The sequence below is a fragment of the Drosophila nasuta genome, chromosome 2R, assembly GCF_023558535.2.
Source record: "Drosophila nasuta strain 15112-1781.00 chromosome 2R, ASM2355853v1, whole genome shotgun sequence".
In the NCBI taxonomy this organism is placed as follows: Eukaryota; Metazoa; Arthropoda; class Insecta; order Diptera; family Drosophilidae; genus Drosophila; species Drosophila nasuta.
The window spans coordinates 22,490,772-22,500,314 of record NC_083456.1 but is presented as its reverse complement, the minus strand read 5'-3'; the positions used below and the strand labels follow the sequence as shown (position 1 = coordinate 22,500,314).

The window sequence follows — 9,543 nt, the reverse complement described above, 5'->3', positions numbered from 1 at the left end:
ACATTTGCAAGAAATACATCAAAATAAAATGTTCGAAAAAGTTTTATTTTAAAGAATCTAAGAAAAACATGAAACAATTAATATTTTCATTAATAAATACATAATTTAAACAAGAAAAAATAAAAAAAAAAAGTTTAAATGACAATAAATAAACATTATACAATTACAATCTATTTTATTCCTTTAATTTAATAAAACTTCCGATTTTTGGAGTAAGAAATATAATAATAAATATCAAATTGTATACTACAAGCAAACTATCATTAGGTCTTATAAGGCATCTATCATTAGGTCTTTGCCATACATTTTTCTTATCACTTTTTACATTTTTACTTTTAAAACATTTGATAAAGTTATATTTCCAATATTTATGTTTTTGATCTCATACTTTTTATGGTATATGTATTAGTTATATTCCCCCATAAGTTATTCCCACATTTTGATCAGTGTATTTGAAATTCATTCATTTTCCAGGACATACCTCTTTCAACATGTACACATGCACACATATTCTAGTGCAGATGTGTGTCTATGCACATGTATGTATCTGTATATCTGTACAGAGTGTGTACCAGGGAGAGCAGCACCCAGAACAGAGAATTGGAGAGGTGTAGACTTTGTGGATTGTGTTTCCACAAATTGAATTGTCCAATGCTCGTACATTTCGGTATTGCGTGCTCAGCAAGGATTCGCGTTCCGCACAAAGCCAACAGGAGCGAGCTATTTACGAGACTGCGTATCCTTGCTGCTGCGTATCCTTTGCTGCACGCTCGCCAAGCTGGAGTCAATGAAACTTCTTTGTTGCACGCTCCGCGACTCTCAAAGTAAAATCAAAGTGGTATATTTAAAGCCTCATTAATCAGCCTGACTCCCTCATGGATGGCTTGCCATCCTTCCCCTTACATCCTTGATCCTGCGGCTCCCTTAAGGTGTTGAGTGCCCCACGACACGAGAGGCTCTTAACGTGAGAGCGTTAATGCGCTCATTAAGTTCAAATTTGTTTCATTGATAATTAGTCGATGTTCAAGGAAGCACAGAACGTTAACTTTCAAATAAATTGCATTCCTAATACAGCTCTAACATTTTATAAATACAAATAAAACAAAATATAAAGTAACCTTAGTATGATGTCTAACCTTGACAAATATGCCATGTAGTCTGTTATTCTAGGTAGATATTCTAGGTAGACAGAGCTAAACAAAAAAAAATCACAATCAATATGTATTGTTTAAAGCATGTTTTTAATTTATGACCCATATTTCCTGCAGTTTAATTTTATTTCGTAATTCTACCTGTAGTTTCGCAATTTTCTGAAGTCCTGCTGAGAAGTTATTGCCGTCAAAGGAATTTTCTTGAACTTCAGTTATTACAAGAAAATGCAACGGGGCGATTTCTCTTTTTCATGTTTGTGGCAACGTCATGGAACTGTTTCGAAAATCTTGATCAGATAAATATTTGCGTTTATTTTGTAGATTAACACAAGCTTATTGTAGCCGTTTCTTAGCTCGCTCGCAGTGGCAATTTGATGATTTGTCGTAATGAATGCTAATTAAACGCATTCGTTTTCTAGTTCACTTGGCAGCCAACAGCCAGCAACTCGTTGTTCATAGCATCAATCTCATCCTGCTATCTCTTAGTTCGTGTGTTTGTATGTATTCGTTCAACTTTAACGTCTAGCTATATGGCAGGGTAACAAAGTGTGTCAAAATTCTTAGGCGTATCCATGAATAAAACCTTGTGCTCACATGGTATGCACACACTCACACTTAGCTAGCTGAGTATATACAAAACACATTTACAACTGCAGCCACAGCCACAGATAGCGTCGTCGTGTTCACCCAGATACAGATAGCAATGTATCAGTATGTTTCACACAATTTGGGTATATCCACAAAGTTAGCGTAAATGGAAAGGCAAATAAAAGGTGCTAATTTCATGAGGGTTCAATTAGACGTTTAGCTGCTGTACGATTTCTTTTCAGCTTTTATTATGTTAGCCGGCCGGTTGCACATCGAGTTAAAACGAAAACACAATTTTCAAACAAAAATAAATGAAGAAAATTAAATAAAAAATTAAAATAAAAATTCGCCCGAGCAGGGACTTGAACCCTGGACCCTTGGATTAAAAGTCCAATGCTCTACCGACTGAGCTACCCGGGCACTTGCCTCTATGTGGTCAAAATGCCTATACGACAATATGGTGAAACGGCAAGCTTTAAAAGTTTATTTATTATATAAAGCTTTGAACGAAGTTCTATAAAAAGCTCTGTTGTTATAATTATACATTTTGTGGGCACACGAGTTTTTTCACTGAATTTAAATTGTCTCTTTGCGAATGCGGATTTGTTATTATAATATATTTGTTATATAAAAATGTTAATTACCGTGATAATGGAATAGGTTCATTAAATTAAACTGTCAAATGAATTTAATAAATTAATTTATTTTAAAAGTTAATATTGGAAAAATAAAATTGTCAACTAAATTTAAGAAATTGAATTAAAAACAAGTAGATAGCTACAGGCGAGTTTGCTCGACTGTGAGATACCCGCTACCCATAATATTCTCAAACCACAAAATATTAAAAAATAGAAAAAATATGAACCGCATAAATATTTATATAAAGTCAGTCCCGACCCTGACTCGAACCGACGCACCCACTATGTGTTGAGCTTTCGCACTACCAGCACAGCCATCATAGTCTTTACACAGCCGCTATTTATCTCTAAACATCTAAGACACGAGCAATTGTTGTAGTGTTCATCTTCGTTGCTAAACTACACATGCATCATACCCACACTAATATAGGCGAACATGTAGATACATACAAACGAAAGCATAGCAGGCGATTTTGCCATACAAAAATATTTCTTTAATAACTTCCACAATTTTTATCTGATCGCAACCAAATTTTCAGGAATCACAATTACTATAGTTGTTAGTATAACTGTAAAATTGTTATTCCTTTTTTTATTGATTTGCACGGGCGGGAGAGGGCGTGGCAATAATTTGAAACAAACTTGATCTGCGTACAAACATAACAAATTCATAACATAACATATAGTCTCTGACAGATAGACAGACGGACAGACGGACATGACAGATCGTCTCGGCTGTTGGCGCTGATCAAGAATATATATACTTTATAGGGTCGGAGATGCCTGTTACATACATTTCCTGCCGGCATAAAGTTATAATACCCTTCTACCCTATGGGTACCGGGTATTATTATAATAGTGAACATATTTATTTAGAGATACGAGTACATATTTATTATATTATTATTTATTATATTATTATTTAGAGATACGAGTACAGTTTTATTATATTATTTGTGCATAGTGAATAGTGAGAGTTGCTTTCCTCGAAGTATTTATTGTTACTGCGGTAAGTGTACTAATGGACTTGTTAACTGTAATTATGATTTTATTTTTTATGACTACAACTATCGTTATCGGATAACTTGCTTTTCGAATATACAATTTATTGTCGTTGTTTTAGTTCGGACAATGACCTCACGTATGATGTACAATATATGTATGTAAATATTTTATTTCTATTAATGTTCTATTAATGTTTCCATGGTTGTCACCGGTTCGTAATCTTTCTTTCTATTTGGGTTCAACCTAAAAACAAATAAAACCTTAAATTAAATAATTTAATTTTACGCTATTAACGATATTACCTTTTATTTAAGTCACGAATAACTTTTTTGTTACAGATAGTTACGAAAGGCAGTATTAATCCTTGTCCAGCTACAATAAAGGCAAACCATTCTATGTTAAATAAATATGCAAATATTTCCATTATCCAAAACACTCCTGATATGAGAAATATCCGGAAAAAGTGGATGAAACTGAAATAAATTTAATTCGACTTATTATAGTTTTCTATTTGTATGTTATTCAGCTATATACTCAGATTTATTCTTTAAATTCTTTATACTCTCCGAATTGTTCCAGACTTGATTGGTTTTCATATGGTGCACATACAAATGCTTTGCGGTTACAATGGCGAGTGTTGAGTTGATAAGGATTGAAAGCAATATAGGACCATACAAATAAATCATAGCTGACCAATTTTTTGCTATATAAAATATTATTAATAGTTGCTTGCTCATATATTTTATTGAATTCTTTAACGTACTTTCGATCCAGCATCCGTTGATAGTCACACCAGGCTGCCATATATCCCTGTCAGAGTCGGACATCTCTTGCATTTCCATATATGCTGTGATCGCGGTCAAAATCGCAGCAGTTCCCCACACGAAAATATTGTATCTCAGCATGTGTACACTTACCTTATATCGGGTAATTGTATTCCACAAATTAAAATTAATTACCAGAAGCCAAAGGAATGTCGACATGATGGTAAAATATCCAGAATATCCTGCATTTTGATTAATTTTTGTCGCTGTTAATGTGTCATCTATTGTCAATTTAAAATTACCTAACACATAGCAGTCTTTCGTAGCGGCTCCGACCCTTACTTCCAAGTCTACCCACAGCAGTATATAGCTATTAGCGAGGCAAACAAAGTAATATATATAACATCGGTTACTTCCTGCATTTAACTTGGGCGAATAACAATACGCAGCAATGATTATAGCTATGCAAAAAACCGTTATTACTCTTATAATATTTATTTCGTTAACTGAAAACGCAATATAATACAATATTATTATTTTATTCTTGGAATTCATACGTTGCAACTTACTTTTGGTATGATTTTCGCTATCCGGATTAATGGTTGTAGGTACTAGATAATAATTTTCTTCTGAAACTTTATGTGGTATGAGACAATACTTATTCTTTTCTAGTACATTATCATCAGACAGATTTTTAAGTTTTCCATCCTAATTTATACAAATTTATTATTAATAATAGAGTTATTAAGTTAAGCTACAAACTTGAAAAAGTTTCCAGTTGGGTTGGGCCTGTTCATCATAATTTGGATTCTCCAATAAATCGCACGACATTTCGTATTTAACTTGCACTTCGAATTCATTTATCACGTTTACTTGCGTCTCCGTACCATTGTCAAGAGTCATATTGACAACAAAATTTCTCATTGACTTTTCTGGTTCACAACACAGCAGCACGCACGATTTGATCTGACAGAGACAACCTCTCATATAGGGTTCGACTGTCTTATTATGCTGGAAAACTGTTTCACGATATGTGTATTGATGAACTTTTTCGCTTGGAATTAAAATACCCCTGTATAAATAAGATCCATTTTCATATTTCTGACTATTCTCGAGATCGACAGAATCAAAATATTCACATTTCTGATTATCCTCTGCTTCTGCAGCCAGGATAATACTCAGTATAAACAAAAAGGCACTTCTTATTATAAACATATTATTTAACCGTGCGCTTAGTTCTGTTTCTCAGGAAATTGCAATGTTAACTGACGAAATCCGCGACAGCGCATTGTAGATGTGAAGTTATGTGTCGGAAACATTTTATAAAAATATATTGTGGTTTGTTTGTGGTAAAATCAAAATTTCTTATTTTTGTTCTCATTTCTTTGTATAAATAAAAATAAATGATTAATCCGAAATTAAAATAGAAATTTTCTGTTACAAAAAGATTGCGGTCCAACAATTGGCAAGGCTGATAATGGCAGTCCACTCCGGTACGCTATCCCACTACTGCCTACCACGGGAACTCTTGGCTGCTGGTTTTCACCCCTGGCCCGGTTCATCCCTCCTTAGCCAACCTGAATGCCGTGGACTCCTCCTCGGCACCCATATTGATGGCAAGCTTAGTGCGGACGTTCCGTCAACATGGCTGGTCCACTACACAGTGATCCCCAGCCTCAGGTCATCCCACAATCAGACCTCACAGAAGCGTGATTACAGAAGCTGCCAACCTTCCAGTCGAAAACATTGATTCTAAAAGTCGGCCTTAAGTGTCATTTTGTAAGCAGTTTGCAGCAACTGCTTGCAGCGTACTTCTTTGTTGGAATATGTTGCTCCTCATACTGCTTACTTTGTGGACTGCTTGCTTATACGCTTCTTGCTTCGAAGAAGCACTGCTTAGTTTGTGAGCTACTTGTGGAACTGCTTTCCACAACACCTGCATTATTTGTTTTATGAAATTACGAAATAAATTAAATATAATATAATATATTATATAATATATTACGCTTAAATTAAAAATAAAAATCACATTTATGGTTTCAAAATTTATTTATTTGTTAAAAATAAAAAGCAATAGCCGCCCGAGCAGGGACTTGAACCCTGGACCCTTGGATTAAAAGTCCAATGCTCTACCGACTGAGCTACCCGGGCATGTACATATTTTCTGCCAAAACGCAGTCAAAAGCCTTTCCAAATTCCTTTCAAAAATGGAATATATTAGAATTAAAATTCACATTTAAAAATCAAAAAAAATATGTATATTATTAATATGCGATTTTTAATGCCAAGAGTATGCGAAAAGAATAAGAATATTTGTTTATATAAACGCATTTGTTTATTTTAAATTGTACATCTATAGAATATTATATAGAATTGTTATTTTCTGTAAGCATATATTTATTAACGGAATTGTGGTGAAGAAATCTTACTGAGGATGGGGAATAGTAGAAATGCCGATTACGTTATAGAAATAAATAAAACAAGACCAATAATAACAGATTTCATATGTATTTTATAAGTTCATCATATAACAAGCAATTTTTAAATATGTATCTACAACTTTGATAAATTAGGAATGTAAAAAAAAGTTTAAAGAAAATGTGAATATCAATTTAACACTGTAGTAGATGCTGTATGATTAGAAGATAGATTTGGTATTGAGATTTCGTTGTGTTTTCTTTCCAGGCTAATCAAATTATAAGATAAGAAATAGAATAAAAACTGTATTTTGTTTCCATTAAATATATTACCGTGAATTTAATTGGTATAGAACATCCTTCTTCCAGATGGTAACAAAAAGTAATATTAGTCCGAAATTATTTAGAATCAGATTTTTAGAATAGTCAACCCAAGTCTTAGCTTTGTCTATATGAAATAACGTTAAGATGAAGGAAGTTATTTCAAGTAACCAAATCACTCCAGTTATGATAATCATTTGGAAAAACGTCTTAAAACTGAAAGGAATTTAAACAATTTATCATAGATATAATAAATATATAGATATTTATCCAGCAATATACTCAGATTTAGTGATTGCATCCTCTGGCTTCTCCACATATATACATCTTAAGGTTATGATGGAAAATATTAGATTGACAACAATACCAACAAATATTGGTCCATAATAGTAAATCATTGCTGACCAACTTTGTTCTATTTAAAATTATATTAATGGTTACTCATATTTAAGTTTTGATCTGTGCATCTTACTATTTATCCAGCAGCCAACTGTATAAGGTTGCCATATTTCTTTTTTCATATCGTCCATATCTTGCAAGTTCATAGATCCAGCGATCGTAAGCAAAATCGCCGCAGAGCCCCAGACAATAATGTGATATTTTAGCATGTTATTTACTTGCTTATTCTGATCGTTTCGTATTAAATTCCACAAAATGTAATTAATAGCCAGGAGCCAAAGGAGTGAAGACATGACCATGTAATATCCACAGTAAGCTGAATTTTTAGAAATTCATCATGATATAAAGATGTATTATATGAATAACGTGAAGTTACCTGTCAAGTGACACAGTATAACTTTGTCAAGAAATAGAGATCTAGACCATAGCAATATCATGGTAATGGTTATGCAGATAATGTAACATAAAGAAGTTTGACTATAAACTCTGGTCCGCAAATCAGGCAAATACAAATGCACAACAGTGATTATACCTAAGCAGAACACGGAGATAACTTTCATAGCACTCATCACATCCACTGAAAATACAATACATTATCTTCAAACTTGCGATAATTTAAGTTAATATACATAAAAACATACGCTCTAGGAAGATTTGGATTTGCGGCATTATGATTTTGGGTACAAGATAATAATTTTTGTCCACTTTATGCGGCATCAGGCAATAGTTTTCTTTAAGTATTACACTGTCATCGGTCTGATTGTGAAGTGTTCCGTCCTTAATATTGTAAGAAATTTATTATTAATAGTTGAGGAAAGTTTCATGAACTATCAAACCTGAAATAATTTCCAGTTGGGATCATAATATTCAGGATCTTCAAATATATCGCAAGACATCTTATATCTTATTTGCATTACGAACTCTAAATCATTTATCACATCTATTTGCGACTCCTTACCGTTGAGAAGAGTCACATTCACGGACAAATTTCGAATGTACTTTTTTGGTTCACAACACAAGAGCACACACGGTTTTATGTGACAGAGACAACCTCTCATATAGGGTTCGACTAACTTCATACGATTTGTAATGGTTATTTGATCGTGGTATTCATGAACTTTGTCACTTGGAATTGAAATATGCTTGTACAAATAAGATCCATTGTCAAGTCTTTGGCTATCCCTGAGATCCACAGTGTCAAAATATCCACATTCTTGACTGTCCTCTGCTACTGCAACTAGAAGAACTCCCAGTATAAGCAGAGCATATCTTATTATCAACATATTTATTAAGAAATACACTTTATTTATATATTATACGTTTTCGCACAGTGAGCACTGTTTCAGTCGATGAAGTTAAAGAAACTGTGGTCATTTGTGCTGCGCACTTATAATATAAGAGTTAATATTTATTGCGACGATGACGAATAAAGAAATCATTTATAGAAACCATAGCTATATTATTTTTTTTCAGAATTCGTAAATGGTATGGGTGGTGACCTCACATACTATATGAAACACATGTGTCATCTTGAAAGTCATTTTAGAAACTATTTTGTATAACAAAAATATTTCAATTGGAAAATGAAATTTACTCTTGATGTCGCTTTGTTAATCATGAGATGTTGACGTTGTGCAGTCGTGTGTTCTCTCCAATCTACAGTATGAAATCGTTAAAATAAAAGATAGAAAATACTAAGGATATTACCTTTTGATTAGAGCCTTTATCACGTCTTTCTTCCAAACAGTGGCGAAAAATAATATGATCCCTTGGCCGCTCATAACTATTTGGAAAGACCACATATTGTATTCAAAAGATTGTTTCGCTAAATAGCTAAGAATTTCAAGAATCCAGCAAACACCAGATATTGCAAACATCCGGGTAAACATCAGGAAACTGAAAATAATTACATTTGATATATTATTACTTCATGCAATATTTATTCAGTTATATACTCAGACGAATTCTTTAAATTCTTTTTACTCTCTGAATTGTTCCAGGCTTGATTGGTTTTCCTATTGTGCACATACAAATGCCTTGCGGTTATAATTGAGAGTGTTAGGTTGATAACAATTATGAGCAGTATAGGACCATAATAATAAATCATTGCTGACCAAGCGTTTGCTAAATAAAATTCTATTTATCGTTTATCATATTACAATGTTCAATTGTTTAACGTACTTGTTATCCAACAGGCATACTTCCCTAAACCAGGATACCAGATATGTTTTATTTCCTCATCTATGTCTTGGGAGTCCAT

At 33.2% G+C, this 9,543-nt stretch overlaps 2 protein-coding genes and 2 non-coding genes across 6 annotated transcripts; all 4 read right to left on the bottom strand.

Annotated features, from left to right (window-relative positions):
- Positions 1-2,086: 2,086 nt before the first annotated feature.
- Positions 2,087-2,159, bottom strand: Trnak-uuu (transfer RNA lysine (anticodon UUU)). The gene has a single exon. It is a non-coding gene; the product is annotated as a tRNA-Lys (tRNA).
- Positions 2,160-3,413: 1,254 nt separating this feature from the next.
- Positions 3,414-5,880, bottom strand: LOC132787272 (probable G-protein coupled receptor Mth-like 11). Of its 3 annotated transcripts, XM_060794209.1 has the most exons (8): positions 5,286-5,338; positions 4,909-5,218; positions 4,716-4,854; positions 4,449-4,652; positions 4,146-4,388; positions 3,917-4,085; positions 3,685-3,855; positions 3,414-3,625 (listed from the first exon to the last, which is right to left on the bottom strand). In XM_060794209.1, coding segments are annotated over exons 1-8 (1,305 nt in total). In that variant the 5' UTR covers positions 5,288-5,338; the 3' UTR covers positions 3,414-3,558. The 3 variants fall into 3 exon arrangements, with proteins under 3 accessions (XP_060650192.1, XP_060650191.1, XP_060650193.1); XM_060794208.1 differs by having other exon boundaries at positions 4,909-5,880; XM_060794210.1 differs by lacking the exons at positions 3,414-3,625; positions 3,685-3,855 and having other exon boundaries at positions 4,002-4,085; positions 4,146-4,229; positions 4,300-4,388; positions 4,909-5,880.
- A 344-nt stretch (positions 5,881-6,224) lies between these two features.
- Positions 6,225-6,297, bottom strand: Trnak-uuu (transfer RNA lysine (anticodon UUU)). Its single transcript has one exon. It is a non-coding gene; the product is annotated as a tRNA-Lys (tRNA).
- Positions 6,298-6,684: 387 nt separating this feature from the next.
- LOC132787273 (probable G-protein coupled receptor Mth-like 11) lies at positions 6,685-8,622 on the bottom strand. The gene is made up of 7 exons (XM_060794211.1): positions 8,120-8,622; positions 7,925-8,060; positions 7,660-7,860; positions 7,357-7,599; positions 7,167-7,299; positions 6,897-7,100; positions 6,685-6,832 (listed from the first exon to the last, which is right to left on the bottom strand). The coding sequence occupies exons 1-7, from the start codon at positions 8,564-8,566 to the stop codon at positions 6,754-6,756; spliced, it is 1,443 nt and encodes a 480-aa protein (XP_060650194.1). The 5' UTR covers positions 8,567-8,622; the 3' UTR covers positions 6,685-6,753.
- Positions 8,623-9,543: the final 921 nt, after the last annotated feature.